This window comes from Phaethon lepturus, unplaced genomic scaffold (assembly GCF_000687285.1).
Source record: "Phaethon lepturus isolate BGI_N335 unplaced genomic scaffold, ASM68728v1 scaffold26524, whole genome shotgun sequence".
Taxonomy (NCBI): Eukaryota; Metazoa; Chordata; class Aves; order Phaethontiformes; family Phaethontidae; genus Phaethon; species Phaethon lepturus.
In genome coordinates, this window is record NW_010534436.1 from 19,926 (window position 1) to 45,912 (window position 25,987).

General features: G+C 45.0%; 1 protein-coding gene across 1 annotated transcript in view; it reads left to right on the forward strand.

The window, feature by feature from the left end:
- Positions 1–6,626: 6,626 nt before the first annotated feature.
- LOC104619605 overlaps positions 6,627–25,987 on the forward strand; it is a gene marked incomplete at its 3' end in the record, with an annotated part of 46,685 nt that continues 27,324 nt past the window's right edge. Inside the window, exons 1-3 of the mRNA XM_010285534.1 lie at positions 6,627–6,855; positions 21,347–21,449; positions 22,480–22,753. Of these exons, the coding sequence (XP_010283836.1) occupies positions 6,627–6,855; positions 21,347–21,449; positions 22,480–22,753 (606 nt within the window). The remainder of the gene's footprint in view (positions 6,856–21,346; positions 21,450–22,479; positions 22,754–25,987) is intronic.

Genomic DNA, 25,987 nt, shown 5'->3' on the forward strand with positions numbered 1-25,987 from the left:
TACGCCTTTTTTTTTTTTTTTTTAAGGACTCAAAGACTTTAAGGGCCATAGTCTTTCAATAAATTAAGCCAACTTCAGATAGATACAGCAATACAGAGATGTAAGATAGCAGAATGTGCCTAGGTCGGCGTTTCTTCGCCGCCTATCTGCAGGGGCACAGATTTGTCTGGTTGCAGTATACTTGATAATTTTGAGCATATTTTTTTCAGTGATGCTTTTCTATGACTTTTTTGTAGTGTTTTCTAAGTCAGTGTATGCCTACACATGCAAAATAGGAATCGGTGCTTCTCCTCTCGTCTCCTACCTCTTGACACGACCCCATTAAATGGGATAAACCAGGTTTTGAAATACTTGGAGACCACCCAGTAAAACATGGATCTGGTTCATGTTGTTGCTCTTCGGGAGGAAGCTCTCCATCATTTCAAATTTAGTGTCATGTTTCAAGGCTTCCTTTACTGTGTGACCAAAAAAAAAAATTCTAATATTTCATTAATTACTCAGAAGGGGTTACTTTAGCCAAGGAAAACTTCACAGCTGGTCGGCCACACAATGCAAACACTCCTTGCACCTTGGTAAGCGTTGTCTTAATTCTGTTGTTCTTGTTGGAGGGTCTGGTTCTAGTTTTCAGGGTGGGAGTTTTTTTGCTTTGAAAGTAAATGCCTGGGGTAAAATCCCTGTGTGGCAGCGTAGCCCAATAGGGGGAGTCTGAACTTTAAATAAAGCCTTGCCTGAATTCCTTCCAATTTCCTGTACCAGGAGATGAGCCTTGCCGTGTGTCTAGAAGGCTAATAAATTTAGGTTCTTGCGGATCAAAAGGGAAATGAATTTGAAGGCCTAGAGGCCATCGCTTTACTTGAAAAGTATGGAATGTGTCCGTGAGACAACACTCAAATTGTCCCTTCTACTTTTTTTTTAAATTATGCCCAAACTTTCCCAACAAAGTAAAAATTAGTTGGTAAAGTTAAGTTGTTTTTTTTTTTTCACGTCTTCAACAAGTGGAATCGTGTAGCTGCCCTACCACCTCTCCTGTTGGTGGCAGAGGGTTTGGGCCTTGGGATCGGAACAAATTTGCTGTGTTTTTGCACACCTAGCCTTAATCGAAACGAGGTGTGCTCTTCTAATCCCCTCTGCCCCCAACGCTACCAAAACCACGTTGTGCTTCAGCATCACTTGCTGCAAAAGTCCACCCGGTTATGGCAGCTGAAACAAAGTAGGTTTTCTCAGTTGTTCAGGTTTTCTTTCTTTTGGGGAGGAGAATCTGCCATCTTCCTCTGCAAGTCTTTCTGGAAGATTTGTTGTAATAAGTGTCTTGGGTTTAAAAGCCCTGGCATACGTTTTGACCTTGGGTGCCCTTTTTACAGCTCTTCTTTTCCTGTCTTTGATGTCTGAGCGCTGCATATTTGTGGCGATTTCCACAGGCATGCGTTGTACTCAGCTCAGACGTGGCTGTGCTTCCGCACTTAAAACATCAGTGCTCAGACTCTGTTTTTATTAGTTTTGAGTAAAGAGAGATTTTTGTGATGTACAGCCATCAGCTTTGGACTCTCAAATCGGCTAATTAATTTTTGGGAGCGTTGTTGGAGCGTGGAGGTGGGAAGCAGCTCTGGGGTGGCTGGAGGGGGATGGATGTAGGCAAGTTAAGAGGGGTCTTGACTAAACTTGTGTGATGTCTTGACCCTCTAAACTATACCAGGGACAGCTCCATCAGCCAAGGGAAGGGACAATCCCTGTTTTAGTCCCTTAAGCCTTTCCTACTCCAAAAACATAAAATCCAATTGCATGCATGTTAATGCTGCCTTAGCTGAACTGGCAAAAGCACCTGTGGAGCGCGTCCCGAGCAGAAGAATCCAGCGTATTAAACGTGTGTATTTGACTTATGTGGTGATAAAAAGTGCCCGCAGCTGCTAAAGCTGGGTCAATAGTCGCCTTCCTATTCGGGCTGATATTGGAGAAAGCTTTTCTGTTTCCCTGACATGGCTCAAGTACAGAATGCAAGAAATGAGTCAGAAAATGGCAAAACGAGCTGCTGCCTTTGATTTCTTAGGGAGCTTGTGCTAAGAGCGGCCGGATTTGCACCCAGCTGCTGGGGTAGCTCCGTGGGTTTTCAAATGTTTGAAAGAATTTGGTTGATTCTCCTTTTTTAGGTCCTTGCATCCTCTTCCTTAATTTCCCCTCCTATCTCTGTGTTTTCAGCTCCAGCTCTTCTGCTGGGATAAAAATACGAACTTGCTTGCTTTTTCACATCTTCTTACAAATTCTCATAGTACTGCTTTTTATGCAAACTCCTTTGTTCCAGGTGTCTGTCCTCTTGAGATCTGTATACATTATTTTTTTTCCCCTTTGAAAATTTGAATCTGCTTGGAAATAGAGACATGGAGGTTCATTCTGTAGGGATATTAGATGGTTTGGCATGGCCCCATGCCAAAATTGGTGCAGGGAGTGGGGTAGAGGGGCAAAATTCAGGCACTTGAAAACCTGGCATTGTCATTTGCTCCTTTTACTAAGGAGCTATTGGATTGCCACAGCTTTTTTGGGGATGAGAATCCCAAATTTCTCTTCTCTCTTCCCAGATGTCATAAATGCCCATTTCTTATGCTCCACCATCATCCACACATCTCCAAAGAAAGAGCAAGTCAGTTGTCACTGCTCAAAGGAGTTATTGAAGTGCGTGAGTTCCGGAAGCCGTCGCAGGCTGTGTCATGAGGCGGTTAATTTGGTGATTGAGAGGCCCCAAAAATTTGAGGAGAAGGCAGGATCTTGGGCAGATGGCTCTTCTGAGCTCTTCCCCCTGGCTGGCGTGGATGAGCAGAGACGTTTTGAGTGCCTGCCTCGTTATTTATCGTGTGAAGCGTGTAAGCACCGGGCTCAGAGCCGAATCTTTTAATTCGGGCAGCAAGGCATTGCAACACTCTACGTGGTTGCACCCAAATCTGTGTACATGCTTCACCCTTAGAGCCAGAGCAGTGTTAAAAAATTACTGTCCTCCAAAAGCGGTCAACGTTTCGTAAGGTAGAGTGTGAAGGCTGACCCAGGGATGCTCTGCTGCAGTACGGAGACGGTGGCTTGCCCGGTGGTGTTCAACCAAGCCTGTGTCGCTTGGTTCATGGCAAAAGAAGAGAAATGGTGGTACCTGAAACTTAAAAAGAACAAGCTTAGCTGCTCGCTCAGCATGTCTTTCAAACCTTGTTTCTCGTGGCTCTTGCTGTGATGGTTTTAGGAAGTTAAGAAACACTTTGTTCCTCCTGCTTTGTCTCCGGGAGGTTGTGGAGGAGATGTGCCTGTAGCTTGGCTGTGCTAGGAAAAAGGTAAAATAAGGTTGGGGGGCTGCTGTTGGTCGCTGTGCTTCAGGACTTGAGATAGAGGAGGAGATATCCTCCAGTTGTGTGCTGAAGCCCCAGGTGAGACCTCGGCTCTCGTGCGAATCGGCTGGGGTCAGAGACAGACACACGTAATAACTGTTATTCAGTCTGTTGTTCTGAGCATGTGAACGGGTTTCTATGCTCTTAAAAGATGTAATGAAATAGAAACTCTGTTCTAGAATCAAGTGCTCTTCTGATGACGTCTGCAGCGAAGGGGATTAACACCACTGGAGGAAAAAATGTGATTATTATTTTTAACTTTAAGGATTATAAGAGTCCCTCTCCTTCTGCAGCAAGAGTATGATAGACCCAATAGCAGTAAAACCAAAAGCTGATCATTCAGTATGTATTTTGGTGACTCCTTAAAATCTAGCAGATCAGGTAAATGCCAGGTAAAGTAATGTGAAATTAAAATGATCAAAGTGGAAATCGGAGTGTATCCATAATTAAATATTACTGCAAAGCATTAATTTTATGGAAACTGCATGGTGAAATGTTAATTTTTGCTTGAGCTCTGTTCTGTAGCCTTAACATTTCTTTTTCCTCTTGGCCGACAGGCCTGTTTCTGTGCCTGTTGTGCAGTAAATGGCCTCGCTGTGCGTGTTTCCATATTTCGGCACATCTCAAATTCCCGTCGCTGCTCGGAGGATCCTAAAGAGTGCTCATATTTTTCTGTTTGAGGGTGCATGCCTCCCTGGACATCCCAAATTGCTGTGCCGACTCCTTTCTTCCATTCACCGACTTTTCGGTTATGGAAATAGAAGAGGAGGAAGCCCCTCTTGGTGTTGTGTTTTGAGTGGGAGGAGGCTTTTCTCAGGTGGAGGGCTTTTTCCCTGTGGAAGCAGCAATACCAGTCAAAGCTTGACTACCCCAATCCTTTCAGTAAGGAAGATAAGTCCTAAGGGATTTTCCTTTTTCAGGGCTGTTTTCTATGCCATAACAGGGAATTTATTTTCTAGCAGGAGAGTAGAAAGTAACTCCCTCCTATCAGTAGGATCATCCATGGATTGCCTTGGCGATTTGCATTTGTGGCTCTCAGCCAGTTTTATACCTGTTGTCTTTACCCGAAGTGCCACAGCACCAGCTAACCCAACCTGTGACAAAGATGGTCCTTACAGTCGTGAAGTGATGCCGTTTTCCCGGCTGCTGTAGGGCTCTGCAGTGGCGAGATAGTGCGCAGCATTGCAGGCTTGCTGGAGGAGGCAACTCCTATTCGTATTACCCACCTTATGTACACTAAGTGGTTACTACAAAAGAGTAACCACTTTTGCTTGGAAAACAGCCTTCTCTGTTCTTTATCTGTGCACAGATCCTCACTTCTCCTAGGAAAAGGTTTTTGGTTTCTTATATTTGTAAAAGGCCTTGTATCCTTTCACCTTGATGCGTTAAGAAGCCTCTCTAAGCACGTTTGGTATAAGTCAACTCAAATGTACGTGTCCATTTAAACAAGAAGAAGAAAAAGCCTTTTTATGTAGACAAGGCCAAGTACTTCGGGCTATAGCAAGTTTGATTAAATGAATCAGAATTCAAGGTCCGGAGATCCTGTTGGGGATTTCCAGTTGGGTTTCCCCTTTGAGAGTGCTGTTGGTTGTGATCGGTGTACGGTAAAGATTAATAAGACGTGGTATGAAATAGAACAAAGGCGGTGTTGTATAAAAGTGAAGACAACTGATGAAATAGCTGACCTTGCAAAATACTTTCTCTTGGCAATATACTCTTAAAACGTGGAGGAACACATCACAAAATGTATATACAATCACTTCTGATTATATTTAAAACATGAAAAGGCGTCATGCTTAATATTTCACTAAGTTGGAGAAGCAGCTTCTCCAGCAAACTCTGACCCAGGGCTGGGTGCCTAAGAAGCCTTAGACAAATCCACAGGTAGCGTGCATGCTTTAGAAACATTCAGACGTGGACATAATTAAGTAAATCTTGACATTGCATGTGTTTTTACTATAAATTCTTCTATCATTACATTTTCAATTAATCCATTTAGGGATTGCATGTAAAAAGTTGTGAATGGCTTCGCTCAGCTCGGACATCTGTAGGTTTTAATTAGCCGAGATGGTCTCTGAAGAGCTTTGTTGGTTATGCTGTACTTGAATGCTTTTGAATTTTGCAAAATCCATTGTCCCTTTCATCGTAAGAAAAGCTCAGTTATCTCTGCAGAATCTTAAATTTTGCAAAACCCGTGTCTACACGTCCTTAAGAATTACTTTTTGAAACACAGACTTAACCAAAGTGCTTTAGATGAAATGTGAGATTCACCTGGCTTCAGGGTAGCTTGTTTTTTGCATTCTGATCATTTATTGCTAAAGATTGGGTGTTTAATTTGGGTTGGGATGCATGGGGCTGTGGGTCTGGCTGTGCCCATCCTCGGTGCCGATCGCAGAAAACAGCAGCTGAGGTTAGAAAATGGGTACAGGATTGCGTGTTAAATGAAGGTTATGGTTAGTAAAACTTGTGCTGGCAGAATTGGTACCCAAATGCTGCAGGTATTCGTGATTGACCCCTACTTTATTTTTTGAAAGGAGTATTGGTTTTTAGTCATAGGTGGAAAAGTCATAAAGCCAGCCCTTTTATTACATGTTGCCGATGTCTAGATAGGACATTGTCAAACTTGGAGGCAAAGCTTATAAATGCTCCTGAATTGCTGTTTCTGTTGCAGTATTTAAGGAAGATATTTCAGAATTATCTGGGGAAATTAAAAATTGGCTTGCTGGTAGCGGGTAGCATGACTGCACTTGAAACGTATTTTCTTTATGCTGTTTTCTGATTCAGCGCAGCTTTTCCTCACTTCAAAAATAAAGGCTCTGTGCTGCGCAGGTAAGAGCTGATCTCGGAAACTCTTGGCTTATGTTAAAACCACTCGGTTGCGTAAGTTATTACAGTTTTCAGTTCTTGTGCCGTCAAATGACATTTTTTGCTGAGAAAAATCTTGGTGCGTTGTAATCTTTTTATTTGCTGTGAAAATAGAGAAGGACGAAGAGTGAAGTGACTAGGGAGGAATGGGAAGGGTGGGATACTTTTCATCTTAAAGTATTATGGAAGATTATGGAATGAGAGCTCTTTATGTGATAACTGTTAGAAAGTCACATGAGGTGCTTTGGGCATCCATGAAAAATTGTTTAAAGGTAAATCTGCTTAAAAAATCTATATCGCTCCGTATTTTTGCTGTGCAACATGAGGATGCTTTAATTGTTCCTGATTAAAGAGGCTTTAATGTAAAACGGATAGTCTCCAGTGTGGAGGGTCATAACGACGATGCAAATAACCGTGTGTGTGCGCAACCTCTCTAGCTATTGGTGCGGTTACTTGCTACGAGGAGGACAAACGCCCGAAAATGCTTCCTCTGCTTGCACCAAGCCGGTGATCTTTGTCCCCGATGCCTGCAGCTCTGAGGAGGAGCTCCCGGTGGAATCGTCCCGCTCTGCCCCAGGAGCTTTGCCGGGAGGCTGCTCGACGCCGGGAGCCACGCCGCGCGTGTGTGCTGGTGAGCTGCCCATCGGCGCTGCGGGATCCTGGGCCTGAAAACTGGTTCCCGCCTCGAGGGACCTCTTCAACTAATGAAGACGTGGGCCCGGTATCCAAGATAATACACCATATCTTGCATAAATTTAGAACAGAGTGCAGCCAATTTCACAAGCTGCTGCTAAATTATTCTTTCTCAGGCTGTGCCAGATAACTTCGTGCACCAAAGTAGCACAAGCTGGAGCTTTCTTAACAAGGAGTTTTAGACCTGATGTCCTCTTCCTTCTTTGAGGACATCCGCATGAGATCATCTGTACAACACAAGAGATCATCTGTACAACACACAAGAGAGGAAGCTGTCTGGGTAGGGGGCCCATATCTCTGGCATTAGGAGTTATTTTACAAAGTCTTGTCCCTTGATCCCCTCCTCTTTTTATTATCTAGGCACACTATATATATGCTTGTGTCGGAGATGAGCTTGTTAGCAGCTGCAGGTTAGGTGCTGTTGATGCTGTGCTCAGCAGCTGTGGGCAGAAGTCTCATATGGAGGAAGGCTAAATGACAGTTATCTCCTGGTTTACCTCTGCGGGGAATGAGAGAGAGGGCTTCAGCTTTCTGTCTCCAGGTCCATTAGGTTAAAACCTTCAGGAAGTTTTGTTAGAGCTTCATTCAGTTGGGTGCAGATGGCCACCTCCTCCCTTCCCCTCGCTTCTACTTTGAAGTCCTCAGGTGACTGGAGGTGACTGCCTACGTTGACATGTGCCCTGTAGCTCCTTGTCCCAGCTGGGAATGGCTCATATATTGAACTTTGAGAACACCTTCAACAGTAGATACCTTGATTTTACTTTTTTCCAGTGTTAAGCGTTGCCTTTTGTTTGTCATCTCCATTAAAAAGAGGCCCTGTGTGTAAATTAGTGCTCAGTGCTCCGCTTAGTCTCACTCCCCTATGAATGCTTTACTTGCTAGGTCACCAGACGGGATAGGGAGCACTACATTAATTCATCAGCACCCAAGCTAAACCTTGTCCGTGATCTGTCCTCACTACCTAGTCCTAATACTATCCCAGAGCTCTTAATCCTTAAGCCAGAAAATGGACAATTTAAAATTCCTCGGCACAGCCGCCTGCAGCTTGGTAGATAACGTAGAAATGCAACTTGACCCGTGAGTAACCTTGTCTTACGTTGAAGTTCTCGAGCACTGCTGCGTACGTGGCCTTCCAAATACATGCCTGTGCAGCCGCATTAAAGCAGCTGTACATCACTGCTTGGGTTTTACTGCATGTGGTGTTTAGAGATGCAGCTTTGGTCAAGGGTCTGCGGAGGAACGATCTGGTCCTAAACATCCGTCGGGGCTTGGCTGTAGCAGCTAGGTTGGGTTTTGTTGTTTTTTCCTTTGAAACGCTCCTGGGAGTGTTTGTAGGGGTGTAGTTGCAGGATTTGCACCTGCTCGGCGGTGCAGGATGGGGTTGTGCATGGCAGTACACGGCTCGTGAGAGGAGGATGCTCTCGCCAAAGCCTGTTTCCAGAAGGGAGGCAAGAACTGGCATGTTCGAGGTGGTATGTAAAACATCTCCTGATTCAGTGTGTTAATGAACTAATGGCACTGAAAGGAATTACTAATTAAAGAATTATGAGACTTCAAATCAGGTAGTACCATAGAGAACAAATCGCACAGTGTTCAAGGGAAGCCATGGGAAATCTGTTCTTAGATCAAGTGTCACTTTTCCCACTTGTTCCCCCCCCTCCTGTTTTGCCCCCCCCCGCGCCCCCCCCCCCTTTTTTTTTTTGGAAATGCATGCCAGGATTTGTATGTCCGTCCTAGGGCTTGCTGGCTCATGTTGCCTTGAAGCTCGTATGGTTCTTGTGGGTGTCTGCGCTCGTTCCTGCCTGTTTGCTCTGTAAAGGAGCACTTCCTCATCTCCGTCACCTAAACAGACTCCATCCCTCTCAGGAATAAGCTGCATCCTACGAAGATTTACATCCCCGCTACCTCTCATGGAGGATGGAAATAATCTTAGAGGATCGCAGAGCTACTTGTTACTTCAGCTGGTGCGAACATGCCTGTTGCTTTTCTTTCTTTCCCATAGCTTGCAAAATTCGTTTTGGCCCCTCGGGACCGTTATGCCTGGCTCTGACATAGGCTGCAGCAGTTTGGCAGAGGTGCGGAAACAGATGAAGAAGCGTTAAAGAGCGTGATGTGTATGCAGCTGAACTTCATGCCATGCCCAGTTCCTCTACTCGAATGTAAAAGAGGAAAAGCCACAGAGCAAGACAGAGTATTTTGCTTCAGCGGGGAACGACACTGCCTTCTGTTTCAAAACGTTGATTTTTGGGTGTCTCGGGTGAAGGCAGGTGCTTCAATGGATGGGTTTCAGGTTAGGATTGAAGAGATGTGCCTGGGAGCTGCAGCTGAAAGGGTGGATCTGCCTTCACTGGGCTGTGTCTTCATGCTAGCTCCCCTGTCCCAGATGTAAGGATCACGTGAATATTTGGTGATTTAAATCAGCTCACAGAATCGACCGAAAACTTCACCCAGCCAAGGAGGGGAAAAAAAAAGAAGTTTTCTGTTGAATCAGCGGACTGCGCCGGGTCACCAGGCTCATGATCGTTAGTCCTTACAGAAGGGAGGTTGCAGAAACATGTGGCTGGCTTGGGGTGGCTCGCCGCCATGCAACAATTGGGTTGGTTTAGGGATCCCATAAAACCTGACCCGTAACAGCCCGGTGCTTGTGACAAGGGGCAGGGGAAGCACTGTGCCCTCGGGGAGCGATGCTTTTGTTTTTTTCCCTTTTCCCACACTGGGTCGACTCTGTGACCTGGAATTACTCCCTTTTGCCCCTTTAATTAACACTGCTGCCAGAAGGCTTCTAAGTGACACTCTAGGGCAGGTGGAGCACACGGGGTAGATCATCCTTTGAACTGCAAGCTCCAGCACCTTTGAAGTCTCCGTTGCTTTCCCCTACCTGTCCACCCACCCATGAACGGGTGGAGGAGTTGCTGGACGTAGGACTTGGGCTTTTTCCCTGCTGTTTCTGGTTCTGATCCAGGATTGTCCCTTGCGCAGTGGAAATGTGAGATGTGCGTGGTAAGAGCCATGTAAAGTAGCAAAATCCACTCACTTCAGCCACTTGCACAATAAATTTTGCTGCTACCAAAACTGATGTTTTTCTTGAACAGATGAGTTTGGGTTTTTTTTTTTAATGTATTCGGAGGGCTGCATTAAGCAAGGTGAGCTCTCTTGTTCTAGAGGTAGGCAGCTTGCTGGCTGGCACTAAAGGTGGTTTTATTTTTTGTCAGGGCCACAAAAATGAGTATTTCGGTGACAGGGGAACTTCAGAGCTGTGTCTCATTTCAGGGAATAGCAGGGGTGTAATGGCTGCATAAAATACTCTAATTAAAAGAAGCAGCTGAGCTGTTTAGGCTTGTGAACTGCCACTAAAATGCTAATTACTTCGGGGTGTGAGAATGTCTGGAAGAGCTTCTTGATCAGGAATCATGAAAGCTTCTCCTGTTTGAAGCAAGATCTTGGGTTATATTAGTGTCCGGAGTAGCTAATCCACGAACTGCTGATCCTCCAGCTTTTTGGGGGTAGGAGACCTGCTGCCTTTGTGAGAACGTGCAGATGTTCTTGGAGCACAGAAGGTGATTTAGCAGCTGCTCCCAAACTATGAGAATAATTTTGGGAGAACTGTCACTGTCTCTGCTCAACTAAAAGCCTGTTACTTAGGCAATTTTGGTGATTTTTACAGTCTGTATCTGTGTTTGTAGCTTCCAGATTGATAATTGATGGTGTGTTCAAGTCTGCCAGTTAGCAGGGACAGCCTCCCTGGGTGATGAGTGCAAATGAAGGATGGCTTTCCTCTAATTGAGAAGGAAACAACTTAAAGCTATTAGTTACTACCTTTATCTTACTGAGGTCTTTTCATCTCTCATGTTTTAAGCTGAGTGAGCTGATGCTTTCGAAATGGCTCATGTTACTAGAAGAGGTGCGCACGGGCGTGGGGAACAGCATCAACCCAAAGAAAACACTTCCCAGCTCACAGGATGATCTTGGCTGTCTTACCTGCAGTCGCCTCGCAGCTCTGGAGCACAGCCGGAGTTAAAGCTATCGCTCCCCGGTTCAGGGGCCTGGCTCCCCAGCCGTGCTGCATCCGAAACACCTAGACCGTCTTCATTTCGGGTAACGCCTCGGTGAAGTGCTCTCATGGCCTCAAATTAGAGCATTACTTATGGTATAATGCAGCAACGCTTCAGCTCTTTTCCTTAGTGTGTGTACCTGCTCTCCCTTTCCCAGCCCCACTGAACTTCCATTCTTTGACTAAATCTTCCAAGGCTTTTATGATTTGTAAGACTCTGATGGCTGTCATGCTGTGAACTCAGTTACTGAAGGCTTAGACTATTACCATCTCTTACAAGAAAATTATTTCTTAAGGGGGATCCATTTGCATTCTCATTTGGGAGTGCCAAAAAACCCCCAAAAAACCCATCTGGAAAAACCATTTAATGCAACGGTTTAAAGTTGTAATAATGTTTAGGATCACTATGTTATGTTTAGGTGAGCCTCAGCAGCTGCCTCTGGAGTTAATACATCCCTGCAGCTTGCGTCATATGTCAGGGATGCACTTAGGGAAACTATAGCAAAAACATTTTATGGTGCAGCCTCCCCATCTCTCTGTTCCTGCTTGATCCTATCCCTTAGGCCGGCGTAGTTATTGGTGTGCCTGGGTGGAGAGCAAAGTTTGGAAGAAAAGGTTCATTTTAATCCAAATCTGCTCACTGGTCTGGTTGACTGAGCAGTGGTGAATGGGCTCGCATGGGCACGGGGCAAGTGGCCGTGAGAGGCCAGGACCACCTCTTTGGTAGCGCTGCTGCCGGGTGACAGCTTAATACTCCATCTCCTCGTATTGTGTCCTTCTGCCTGCAGGCGCCTGCTATTGGGATGACACGTTCATGACAGTAATCTTCCTTTTGATGCCACCTGACTTCTTGTAGATGCAATCTGTGACTTCCTTCGCCCCAAGGAGCCTTGAGAGCAGAGCCTTGCCTGTCCTCTCTTTCAGATTAGCAACTGGCTAGGAATAGCTCTGAGAGCATCCAGTCACCCAAGATGCTTTCTCTCCAAATCAATTCCTCCCCTGGAGGGAACGTAGATTTTGGATTTTTAAAAGGCAAAATAAAAAGACTGAGAGGAGGAACGGAGCGTTAGGAAGCGAGTATTGACAGTTCAGGTATGGAACTGCTGCGTCGTAGGGAGAGGACAATTGAAAAGCTGATTTCCTTACCTGTCCTGGTCTTGCTATTCTTCTGCTAACCTCGGTGGTTTCTTGATCCACAGACTTTTTGCAGTTGCCTGGCCTCCTAGACAGCTGGAAACAGATTCCCCAAGCACGTAGCCCCATTTTTGGTAGCAGGGATGACTTACATCTTACCCAGGTCACGTTCCATGTGATTTATCCCCAGCTCGTGGTTGCTGGCTGGGGGCATGCAGCTCCTGGAAACACCACCAGGGAGATGTGTGCTCTCTTCCCTCTGTTTTTATATATGTATGAATCATCTGTAAAGGTGCATGAACATGTTGTAGGATGCTTACAAATACACTCTGACTGCTATGGCTGCATGTATCGATCAGTTTGTATGTGTTTTAAGAAATAAGGAAATGATGCCTTGGTGTAGATCTTAAGATGACAAACAAAAATCCAGGTTTGCCTTTAATATACAGCTGCAAAGAGCAGCATCACCTGAACTCATCGTTCCCACACCTTGCTATCTATGCTTGGGCAAAAAGCAAGGGAAAGCTTAATAATTGATTAGAGCAGCACAGCCCCACATCCCTGTAGATAAGATCTGTAGCAACTTCGTATAATATTAAGAGATAGTTAGCCCAGTATCGCATGGCATGAGCCCAGCTTCCTTGCATCGCCCTGCTTGGGACTTTTTGGGCTTTGTTTTTGATGCCAAGCTGTTGAAAGCTGACTGGGTGTGCAGAGTGCTGGCATAATCCATCCCTCCTTATGATTTATTTGGTGCATTTTGGAGTGCAGGCTTCATCTGGCATCTCTCCTTGGGAATGTTGGTCCATGATGGTCCTCTGTAACTTACAGCAGACCCTCCAGAGCTCAGCCAGTTTTAGTGCTTCTCACCAAGGCTCACCCTGTTGAGCCTTTCCTCCACCCTAATATTTTGGGCTCTTTATAAGGTCCCTTGACTGGGGTTGTGGCTAGAGGACTGTGGGAAATCACTCCGAGCAGTAGGAGCGGTGGCTGAGCAGGGTAGGACTGTTGAAGACTAATGGGGCTGTTTCGAGTTCCTGAGCATAGCCTGTTTTCTGCAGCGTAATGGGAGTTTTAATTAACATGGACAAGTACAATCATAAATAATCCTCCTAAAATTAAATGGAATTTTAAGGCTACATCGGCATATTCCCCATGATGCCATTGCCTCTCCGGAGAGGTAATACCATGACTTTCCGGCTGAAGGGAGCTGATGGTATCTGTTGACTTTTTCATCTCTTAGAAGAGTCTGTATATTGTAAGAATAAAATAGGAGTTTAAAAAATATGGAAGTGGCTGGTGTTTTATGGAGGAAAGTAGACTATTAAGCTAAAACAAGTCAGCTAGTGAGGAGTTTTCTGTAGCTGAGCAAGAGATGCTTTCCAGGCATGTTGTTCCCCTTGTGTTACCTAAGCTGGCACAGACATGATCCAGGCTGCCTTTATGGCTTTTTTTTTAATTACTAATATTTTGCAGCTTGGTGCAAGCCTGGATTTAACCTTACTCAGGCTACGCTTTGAAAACCCACTTCTTGGAGCTGCTGCGGTTAAAAATACGCATAGGACGAAGCTCACAGTTACAGAAGTATTCAGTCCGTCACTTCCAGACCCGTCCCCATACCCATGAACACCGTGCTTCAAGGAAAATCCCAGCAGGATTACCAGGGTTGAGACACAGTTTCTTCCACCCCGAACAACCTTCCCAGGTCTAAGCTGAAAATAGACGACTTCCATTGATGCTTGGGTTGCAGTTGAAGAAGACGGAGTAACAAAATAGGGTTGCCCTTAGAAACACGTTTGTATTGGGCAAAATAATCGATTGGGTTTTTGTCGCATTTGCACTGATCTGGTCTATTGGCTGACAGCTCCCCTGATAACTCACTCCTGACGGCTTGCGGGCTGAACAAAATGCATCAGGGTGAGGTGAGGTCTGGGCATGATTTACGTGCTGGTGAGCTGTCTCCAGTTCTTTTTAATTTAGAGATGCAAAACGGAGCCTGAAAGTAATGAGCTCTAGATAATTAGGTGCTTGTCTGCAGGTGTAACTATAGCAGCTGCCTACAGCTGGTGCTCTTAATATTGCTGATTTTTATTTGAAATCATGGAATGAATGAAATGCTGGAAGTACAGTTAATTTGCAACAAGGAGTTGTTATGTTGTTGTCTTCCCCTCTAACCCCCAGCCTTACTTTGGTGTTCCTGTTTGGCTTGACTACAAGACGTATCGCGTGTGGACCAAAGACTAAAAGGAAATGATGGTGATAAGAAGCCAAGTGTTGTGTTACACAGTGATGATGTCTGATATGCATCATAGATTGATGAAAGGCCTGATCTAATTTATCATCATTAATGATTAGCCAGATGGAAAGTAGTATCTCGAATTCCTGCCTTGGTATTCCACGGGTTGTGAAGGCATTGCTGATGCAAAAATGCAGCACGGTACGTTACCTGCACACCAGGAAGGTGAGTGAGGAGCAAAACCATGTTACAGAGTGGATGTACGTAGGGGGAAAGACTTTGGAAATAGGTATTTTGTGGAATGGGTGTTTAAAAAAAACATGCAAGTTGGAGGATTTGGAGATGTGCTCGGGTATAAATGGGACATGCACCTTGAATGTGGCCGCTGCAGTGCAGCGTCGGCACGCGTAGTCAGAAAGCGCTAGGTTATGTGTCGGGTATTGCGTGCCACCTGAAGCTGGGCGATGCAAGCAGACCCGTAAACGCGAGCACCAGCATCCGTGGACACACAGCAGCATCCATCAGAGCACCTCCGAAACGTGTTGGGACTCGCTCACGAAGGGAAAGCGGGAGAAATCTGAATAGCTGGAGGATGCTGGATCCCAGCAGCGGCCGTGCCGGGGGAAGGAGAGGGAAATCGCGCTTTTCAGTAAGCATTTGAAGGTCACATTTTCCTTGCAAGCTGCAATTTTCAGAGGAGCTTTGGAAGGGTTGTCTTCCGACAGCCACTGAGGTTCATCGGGATTCGTGTGCCCCTTTGCTTTTGGCAGCTCTTGCTGCTGCCCTGTTCCTGCTCAGTGCAGTGCAAGCGCAGGCCGGGTGACATTACGTGGCAGCCAGAAGGGAAAGGAGGTATTTGGGATTATTTAAAAGCTAGTACTGAGATTAATGATAGGTAATTAAGTAAAAAGCTTAAGATGAATTGCGAGAAAAGTTTTATTATGGGGAGAGTGCTCATTTAGAGCATGGCATAAGCTGGGATAAGTGGTGAAAGCCACACTGCTTGTAACATTGGGGCCCGGACAAAACTCAGGAGATGATACTTTAATGAGGAGCACTTAAATAGCAGAGGGGTGGACAAGCCTTATCACCTTCAGTTATCGTCAAATAATTCAAACGGGGAACAAGGAAGGAGTCCTGCAGTCAGTGATTTCGAAGGAGGCAATGGCAGCTCCTAACGGAGCCACTGAGACTGTGTGAAACATGAGCAATATTTATGTAGGGGCATTACTGGTACAAAAGCAAAAGATAAATACCTTATTTAAGGTATTTGCTGCAAGTATAAAATGGCCCATAAATGAGAACTTAAAGAGAATTCAGTCTTACTGTTTAATACACAAAATAACACAAAGGATTAAAAAGGTAGTTTACACAAACCCGTTGTTGATCCACTTTAAAATTTATATGTTTGACAACTGGCAATTCCGTTGTGAACATTGACTACACATGTTGCAGTAAGGAGCTTTATATTAGGCCATAAAATGTTGAAACAAGCTTAATAATGGCTTTTGCTGTAAGATCCTTCTGGGTATAAGTCATTACAGAAGGCAGCGAATCTTGGAAGCACGGTTTGCATCTATTTACAGGAATAGGGGCATGATGATGTACCGCTCCGTTACATAGCTTGGTAATTTTAAACCATAAACCCCATTTTTGCCGCTTTACAAACACCTTTTATTGTGTTCCTTTATTTTTAAAACACTTGACTAGCCAGAAATACGTCCTTAATCTCAGAATTAAGTATTGGTGTAAAGCTGACGTGGCCTTTTAAGGAATTCTTCACCTGCAGCTCTTAACTTTGACCGTGTTTCTGAGTGCTCGTGCCAGCAAAAAGTTTTATGTTTTTTTTTTTTCCCTGCTAAAATAACAGTAAACACCAATCACTGACACAACCGTCCCCTATTCGGTTTTGACCTGTGATACAGTCAGTGCTCTGAATCATACTGTATTTTGACATCTAATCGCCTTGCGCAAGACCGGTTGCAGCCACCTAAGAAAACTAAAATAAAACCACTGTTTTAATGTGGAGGGCCAGCTCGATCCTTTGAGGTTCGACCGAAAGGCATGGCCCTTGGCAGGAATCCGCTAGCAAAAAAAAACAAACCCACAACCTGAGCAAACAAAAAACCACCAAAAACCCAAACCCACCCTGAAACGAACTGCGATCTCTGCAAGGGTGGGAGATGTGCGTCTGGGCAGCGAGCAGTTGTTGGGGCTGGGATATAGGCAGTGGAAGGGTTAGAGAGGGCTTGAGCAGCAGCTTGGCATCTTCTTAGATTCTTAAGCCTTTAAACATTTTCCAAAGTGGTTGAATCACTTGATTTTTGTAATATTCTTTGTCTCTTACTAAGAAGAGCTGCTTAGCTATGAAGGGTGTCAGGTGCTAGATTCCTGTAAGACAGTTGAAAAAGTGGAGACGACAGGGACACTGGGGAAAACCAGCAAGTGCCTCTGTAATTAAGGGCTTGATTCTGCGTATACACGGGGGGATTGAATTATGGTCGCACGGGCAACATTAATCCTGTTTTCTCCTAAGTTTGGAGTCGTTTGCTTTGTAACTTGACTTTTTTTTTTCCCCTTGGATGAAGTTTTTATGGTTGTAGTAAGTATTTCGGCATGGAGAGAGTGGATGGCACTGTTTTGATCAGCTATATTTTATTTTTTTCCCCCATGTGACATGCCACTTGGTGGAGTTTGTTTTTTGGGGTTCTTTTTGCATGTTTTTTTTAAAGGCTGTAGTTTGTTTCACTAGCTTTCCTTCCCCTGGCTTCTGAAACTTGGCGTCTCAAAAGAGAAATTTATTCTGAAGGGAAAATTGATTCACGAAGTACTTGCTAAATAGACGGGTTCGTGGTGGTGTGCGTTGCTGCGTTTGGGGATAGCGGGCGCAAAGCCGAGGGAAACAAGTTGCAAAACTTCTTGCTGAGGAGCTTGTGCTGCTATTTAATTCTCCTTCCGATAGGGAGAGCATGGAAGCTTTCCAAGCTCTTCATATGTTGCAGTGCAGATTGCTAAAACGCACCATGCTGTAGGTGAGTTTTATCTTTTTACCTTATGCTTGCTTTCGTAAGCCTGGTGTGATTTTTATCCTATATAAGCTCGCTAAGAGGAGCGTGAGGCTACCTCCCGTCCCTTCTCCGCTGCGTGCACAGCAGGAAAGATTCGGGAAGCCGAGGGATTTCTGCAGCGTGGGTACAAAACCCCACCGAGGTCTCACTAAGACCCCCGTTGCACTACCTCTTTAAGACCACAAGCGTGCTGTGGGAGCTCCGCTTGCGAGGGCGAGAGGCAGGCAGGAGTCACCCACGGGTGGCATGGATGCAGCTGTGGGCTTTGCCGCCGGCGGGAGAAGACCCGGTGCTTGAGCTGGCTCGCTGACGAAGCTCTCCGGGAGCTCGCGACCACGTAGGATCGAGCATGCCGAACACAAGGCTTTGCCCAGCGAGCGGAGAATGCCGGAGCTGCAAAGGATGGGGTGATGCTGGGGGAGTTTAAGGTGATGTGGCTGGCATAGCTTTTCCCTTTTAAGTGAGCTCTTGCGGTTTCTGAACCTGCTAAATTAGGTGCTTCTGCTGTTAGGATGCTCACCTCCTGCATTTTAATTGCATGTTAAATAGAGAAGAGGCTGCAGGGGAGAAACGCGCTCTTATAACAGCTCTCTGTCATCAAATACCTCCCGACTCGGAGGGTTGTTAAAAATTCCTTGCATCAAAAAGCTGAAAGACATGCTTGAATTCAATGTGGTTCCTTGCCCTCCTGTAATCTTGCTTAATGGTTTTATCTTTTTTTTTCAGTCATTTCATACACAATTTTGGTACAAGCAGGGACACGCCTCGGGATTATATAACCCCGGGGATAGCTGGTGGGAGACTCGCTCCGTTTCTGTGCAGGGGTAAAAATCATTCGTTCTGGAATGTTTTTTGTGTAACGCGTTTGCATACGCGCCCTTGGGTGCCCGCAGATATTTTTAGTCATGTGAGAAGGTGCTTACTCGTTACCGTCAGCTGGAAGCGAAGAAAGAGGCCATCAGTGCGTGCTCAGGATAAAATGGTTGCTAGTTGCTGAAAATGAGCTTAGGTAAGAAGCACCGTTCAAGGGGAAAATGAATCCATTTTGGAAGAAAATGTAATAGTGTTTTTTCTTTTCTCCTCCAATCTTGGAAGTAGGAACAGAGCAGAAAAAACGGTACAAATTCTTGCTGTGAGAGCCTCTTTTACTGCATGTTTTCAAGTTGTTCATCGCTGTAAAAGCGCACAAAAATCCTGCAGTATTTCTGCTTTGTAGCATGATGAGAGCAAGCAGACAAACGTGATACGGGGGGGTAGATTTCTGCAAGAAATGCCTCCTGACTCTTACTTAACTCTGCATTTGTCGGTGCCTCTGCTCCAGCTGACAGGCAGCTCTGGTTTGGATTTTTTTCTTTAATCGCTTTTGAAGAGAAGTCGTATATTCTCCCTCTCTTCAGAGCGTGGCTATGGTTGTCTAATTAAAAGATAACCTCCTCCTCTTGCAGAGACTTTTAGTTTCAAGAAAAATTCTGTCTCGTTTCCAGCCGGCGTTACTATCTTTGCCTGCCTTCTCCCACTGGGTCTTTAATAGCTCCTGAAATTCCCCAGCTTGCAATCACTGCTGCAGCCAGAGGGGGACTGGGTGGAACACCCATTGCATCTGTGCCTGCTTCTATTAATCTGCCAGCAGTATTTCATTTACATGGATTTTTAAATATATATATTTCATGAGTTAATGAGCCCTAAACAGCAACGAAGAGAATCCAGAATCCATGCTGCCGTCCTTCTCGCGGCTTTCAGCGTGATGCTGATGGAGGAGGGCGAGCTGTAAAGAGTCTTTCCGCCCAACACAAGCGTGAAAAGCAGAGGCTGTAGCTCCACTTTACTAACCTGCCGGTTGCAGATGTGATTTAAGAGGTTCCCCTTGCTCCTGCTCTTCTGCGTCGTCGCCCGCCTTTCCTCTCAGCGGTAATGGAAGGGTCTCTGAAAACGGTGTGAGGTTTGGGCTTAGCTTTGCTTTTCCAGTCCCCCTCCTCCCCTTCCCACCCTCCTGGATCGTTTCAGAGCGTGGCTGCACAAGTACTTGAATTGGTGCAGCTGAAGAAGGTGATGTGGGTGGCAAGGGTATAGGAGGAGGAGGAGGGCTCAGGATCCTCCCGAATTGGATCTAAGCATGCCAGAATAGTAACATGAAAGAGCTGCCTGAATTATTCAGCGTATCCTCATTTTCTTTGTGCTGTGGTTAATTAAGCGCTGCAATGGAGCCAGGCGGGATTCTGCTTTAACGCTTGAACTTTGCTGGTGTGATGGGGGCAGCGGGAGGGCAGCGTTCGTGCAGTTTGCGTCGCGTCTCGGGTTGTGCAGCTCTCGATGGTACCGAAATCTCTATGTAGTGAGAGAAGACGAGTGCCCCGGAGGATGGTTTGCTGTGGACGTGGATGAGACGATGCTGCTGGAGGAGGTTCTGCTTCCCACCTGCCTGCCGTCACCCATGCACGTCCCGTGGTGGAGTCTCCCGTGCTGCCACGCTTAACCACTTCTAGGAAAAAAGAGCCTTGTTAGCAAGAGGCTGCTGATGAATTCTTGCAGTTGCCCAGGCTCGCTTCTCCTGAAATAACAGCAACCATCACCCCGGGATGCAGTCCTTTGGGAGGGCAAGGAGGGTAGTCACTTCTGCCGGGGGGGCAGAAACAAGCTGCAGGAGGCTTGCGGGGAAGCGGTCCCTTTTCCACCGGCCCAGCTCTTCGCAGAGAGTCGGTCTGTAGGTGCCAGAAGTTAGATGTCGGAAACAATCACTTTCTCCAAGCATTATATCTCATTAAGGCTTACCGGAATGTAAGGCGTTTTTGTCCCTATCAGTCTCACATCTGAGTTAAGTCCTTTGGCAAAAAGGACTTGAAAGGTTTCTTTTTAATCTGATGGGAATCATCGCTTTCCAGAAGTGATCTTAAACGGCAACCCCAAACTCTGAAAGTCCATCTAAACTTGCTCATTCCTTTAGGCAGCTCTTCCTGGGTGCAAAAAGAGAAGTTACTCTGCTCAAAGAAGATTATTTTCTCCTCCTGGCTTATATAAGTTCTAAAATAAGAAAATAAATCCCAACCTTCTCAAGGATGAAACAGTTTTTTTCCAAACTCAGGAATGATCCCTTTTGAAGCAGCGATTGCTTCAATTAATTGGCAAAACTGCCTTGAGACTGGAAATCTCAGCTGTGACCAAAGGCCAGCAGCTTAAAACCATGCCTCCGCCCTATCCTTCTTTATCCGAAGATGGTTATGGGTGTGAGGGTAGGCTGCTATGGCAGCGGCATGCAGAAATGATGTGAGTTTTTGTTCCGTCTTGCAGTGTGTTTCTAATCCTCCTCTCCCAAATTTTGGCTTTCTGTCGGTGTTTTCTGAAACTCGGGAACGAACGTAAGACCCTCGGGATGAAGGCTGAGGAGTGACGCCTCGGCTCCGTTGAGGTCTGTGGCAAATCTTCGCGTTGCTTCGCTGAAGTCAGGATTTTACATCCAATTTTGTCGTTAAAAACCTCTTTATTTTATCAAATGATACCACTTAATGCGCGAACTGGCAAGCCTGCAAATTGAAGACAAGCCTTAGACCCTGAAAATAAATTCTTGCACTTGAAAAAAACAAAAGAAAAAAAAAAAGAGCTGTAGGCTGAGCGAGCAGTGTCTTGGGAACCAGCGGTGCCAGATCCTCATCTTGGTGTTCGCAATCCGGAGCTGGTCGTAGGCGTCCTGTTTTATACCTGCCAGGCTCTAACGGGGACGTGACTTATGTGCAAAGGTGTTGTGAAGGTCAGGGGTGGTCTTTTCCGTGCATAAACCTATAATGCAGCGTTTTTCTCATGTCTGGCATTCAAACAGCAAATATATAACAAAATTGGAAGTTTTTAGAACAATTTCTGGGGATGCTTGGTGAGGGTGGACCTCTTTAGCGATGTGTTCAGTATCAAAATAGCGTGATGGTGTAAATTTGTCTCTGTTCTGCCTTAGCACTGGTCTTGGAGGAGGAGATCCAGCCGGGGCGTGCTGCAGGCGGTCGACAGACGCAGAGCAGGTCGCGTCTGAAGGGTCCTTACCTCAACCTTGAAGTTTTGTGTGTTTTAAGGAAGGGGAGCAGGTGGGATTGTGGAGCTTGGATCGCTCTCGAGTCTTGTCAGCGCTGGCAGGGGCTCTCCTGCCGCCGTGATGTTGGTCTCTGCAAAGGTTCAGGCAGCAGCATTTCTTTGGAGCTCAAACTTGTAATGCAAAGACTCTCTTGCAAGACTGAACCTGGGTCAGCTTGAAAACTTAACTTATGGGTGTGTTTTTCTCCCAAGAATAAAAGTCAAGAGTGTTTTCATGATTTTATGGGTTTTTTTAAGCATCCGCTGTCTGTTAACACCCAAGGTCTGTGTTGCTGGCTTGTGTGCAAGAAACTTAATCAATCTGCTCTCGTTTTCTGAGAGGCTTTGACGCAAAAAGTGTAAGCAGCAAAACGGTGAAACCTGAATATGGCATTTATAGAAAATTTTTCAGCAAGTTAAGCGTGGCTTTTTTTATGATGATGGGTGTCAGGTCTTGAGCAGACATATGCTGGACCTAAGGCCACAAGGTGTTACGTAAGTCAGGAAGCTTTTTTCTTTTTAATACCTGCATCCCCTTGTTTTATTCCGCAGGTAAAACAAATTCTAGCTTATTTGTTGCATAAAGTCTTTCCCCCTCTCCAGATTCCCACAATACCATACCAATTTAAGAAAACTATTGCTATTCACCTCTAAATAACCCTGCAGCTTAAAATCTCTCTGACAGCCCCTTTTAGAAGCGATTTTGGTGGGTGGATGAGGAAAGGAGTTACTGGTTGAAGAGAGGCAAACAAGGAAACAATTATAACGTGATTCCTGCGTGGTTAGCAAAACAGGCGCTGCCTTTGTCAGAAAATGCCCTGCTGATCAGCAGGGTTTGTCTCGCTGAATGCGAAGGGCTTGTGGGTTTTGGGTTTTTTCCCTTACTCTTTAAAAAAAAAAAAAAAAAAAAAAAGAGGTTGGGGATTCTCTTGACAGGACGAAGGTTTTGTAGATTGTTCGGCGATTTGTTTGCTTTCGGTTTCTCTTGCTGCGTTTGTCGGTGGTATCCGCCTTTTGAAGCCACACTTTGCTCCTCTTTTGGAAAACCGTGAAGGATCGTTGCTGCCTGGTTGCATGTGAGTGCCTCGGAGATGTTTGTGTGTCTGCCCGAGCGTGGAAGGTGACGCGCTGCGTCGATGGACGACCTGTTGGCTGTGTGTATCACTCGAAACGCCACCCTTCCTTCGACGTTGCTTTCCTTAACTTGCTGTATTGCAGAATCCCCCGAGGTCCTGTTCAGCAGCCCCTCGAGGATCGGATCTTCACTCCGACCGTCTCCGCCGTGTACAGCACTGTGAGTATCTGCGGAGGGTCCTGCCCGCTGGCGGCACCGCGGTTGCGTTGCTTTTGAAGGGAGTGCGCTTTCCAAGCATAAGGGTTTTTAAAAAACAATACAATTAAACTCCACACAATTTAAAGAGCAGTCAGTTAAAAAAAGGCAACTTTTTTTTTTTTTGCCTGCTAAAATAAATGATGCTGAATTAAGACCTTTTTTGTTGCATGTGAGTAGGAAAAGAAGAAATATTGGGGACTTCGGGGTCCATTCCTTTTTTCGTTAAGTGTCTGCAGTTTTATTTAGCAGATAAGAGAGTGGGTTTTCCTAGCAGAGTTTAACCTGAGTAAAAATGTTACTGGCCATATTTTCAGTCTGTCGCTCCATCTCTTTCCTGCCTCCTGCATCTTGAAGACTGGCTTGTTGGCGTGTATTAGTGGCTGCACGTTTCTAATAGTTTCTTGTCAGAAAAACAATCAAGGAGGGATTGTTTTTCACGTGAAACATCTCGTTACACAGAGGAAGATACGTTTTGATTGTAGATTGAATATTTGGGATAGGTGCTTTTTGGCTTGCTGTCCTACGTGTTTGTTTATAAAGCTTGGTTATCGAGGAAGTTTAACTTAGAAACGTAGCGACGTTTATTTGTGAACTATGATACCGTTTTCCTTTTATTCATTTCCTTTTTTTCAAATGGTAATAGCTGGAAGCCCAGTGTTATTTGTAAGCTTTGCTAAATCAACACAGCCCTGGGAAAGTAATATTTTGCTTTTCTGGTGGGATAGTGCAAATATCTTTAATGTCAAAAAAATGCTTTTAAGCTGCTCTTTTAATGATTTGGAAAACAGGAAGAAAAGCTGTAGATGGGAGAAATTCACTGTATTTTATGCGGTAACATAAGCTGCTTATAGAAAAACAGAAGCTGCTGTACAAGGTTTTCTCCTTCCCCCTGTTGGCACATATAACGGGCAAAGGGGTTATCAGCTCCATCTCCTCCATGTGCGGGGTCCGGGTCTGGAGCATCTTTAGCCCCTTCCTTTTTTGGGCTCTAGAGAAGAGTTTTGTGATCGCCTCTTCTACCAGAGAGACGGCTGCCAAACGATGCAAAGCCAAGCTTTGCGCAGGATTAAGTGCAAAAGTGCTGTCCGGTGCCCGTCGGTCTAAGGGAGGCAGAGCTGGTAGTAGCCGTAGTAGCACTAAGACCCAGGCTTGACCATGGATGGTCTGGTGGCCAGCCAGCAGTGGATTTCCATCCAGGTGAGTCGGAAAGGTCGGGGTACAACTCTAATGAGGGTTTAAGCTTTTGAGGTTTGTGGCTTTGACACCAGTGGATCGACAGACTCGAGCTGCGGACTGGTTTTGGGGGTTTTTTGCTAGCTCTGTCCTCAGTATCATCTACATATGTATGTGAGTATATACAGCTGTATGTATGTGAAAAAGCAAAGCCAAAGGAACATAAATGTACAAACAGTTGTAATAAATAATTCACTTTATATTATCCTTTATACCCCATACAACACTTAAAAACCACTTTAAAAATATCTAAATTCCTTTGTGGGGGGGCGGAAAGGAGGTAGGCTTTTTTTTCCCCAATTCTTTCATCCAAAGACATAATTCAGATGCCTGTGGGAAAATATGACTGTAAAAATCTAAGTTAATGTAAAATATAAAAGTAACTGTGAAGAATGACCTAAAATAGCTTTTTCAGCGTGGAAAAATATCACTCCTTGATATGTTACAGGAATAGAAGCCAGGGCTGGGAGTATCTTGGTTCTAGGCTTTAGGAAAACACAAGTTAGAAAGAAAATTCCATGTTTTAGGGACAGGAGAGAAATTTCTCAGATAGGTTCCTTTTGAGCTTCTATTTGAAACCCTTGGCAGATTGCAAATTTAGAGAAGGTCCGAGCGAAAATGAATTAGTATGGAAGAGGCACGTGACCGGAGGTCCTTGACAAATTCATTCATCATGGGTCTCTGGTTTATTACAAGAGTAGTAGCGTTGTGTATTTAAGATCTGGGTTTGCAACAAATAGGTCATTTTTTAGTTTATGATGTTTAGATATACTTTGTCTAGATTTTACAAGAGTCATGTAGTACAGAGGTGTGGAAGAGCACTTTCTTCAGCAGCCAGGGACTGCTTTTTGATGTACGCATTTTATTTGCTGGTTAACGTATGTGGGTTTCCACGCGGATTATGATAAGAGGTCTGTGGTCTGATAGCACCGTGCAGTGACTGAGCTGCCTCGGTGTTTTCCCTATGGGTATGTCATGCATGGGGTGGGAGGACCTATCATTTGAGATATGGGCAACCCACAGATGAAACCACTATTTTTAGTTAGACAAAGATGAAAAATACGTTGGTTATCCATTCCATAACTTTCCATATGCATTCTCAGGACCTCAGTTGTGCATTCCTGAGCTCTTTTTTTTTTTTTCCAGAACTATGTGCTGCTTGCCAAAAATGGGAATGGAAAATCATGTGGCTTTCACTATGAGCCCCAATAATCTCCCCTGAAATAAAAGCGGAGGAACGCGTTTTCCTGTAGGGCAGAGATAGGAGGTGAGAAAGAAGCAAAGTGTGATTCGTGAGATGAAATCCAGTTTGTCCAAGAACGTGGATATGCTTAAAATTCCCAACAAAACTTTGCAGAACCTCTTTCTCAATGAAATCATACTGGTATTAAAAACAAAAACACCTAAGCTTGTCATATATCATCTTCATTTATTTTATGTAGTAATACTCTAGAAAATACTGATACTTGGTAGGTTGGGTTGTTTTTTTAAAATAAATAAATCCAGCAGTAGAGTATTTTAAAGCAAATCGCAGTTGGAAGTAATTATTTCAGTGAACTAATCTCGTAATAATTTCCCCTCATCTGTAAAGGAGAGTGCCATATACCGTAAGAGCTACTTTTGGACATAAAAGTTTGGGGTTTGTCCTGTCAGCAGCTTCTTGCGAGGTGCTTCCTAATTCTTTATACTGCAGGAAATTAAGGCAATTACTTTTACATCTGCTGTAAGATCCCAAACCTGTGGAATCTGGAAAGGGGAATGGAAGAAGAATGAAAAATGTTTCTGTTGTAAAATATTTCAAAGAAGTCTGTTCAAAGCAGCTCTTTGGCTTGGGGTTTGGGGGAGAGACACTGACTTCTAACAAAGGGACCTGCACCTACGGTGACCTTAAATATCGCAGGCTGCTGTGTGTGCCCACACCCAGAGTAGCGGGGGCTGATTTCTGTTGAAAACGAAATGAAT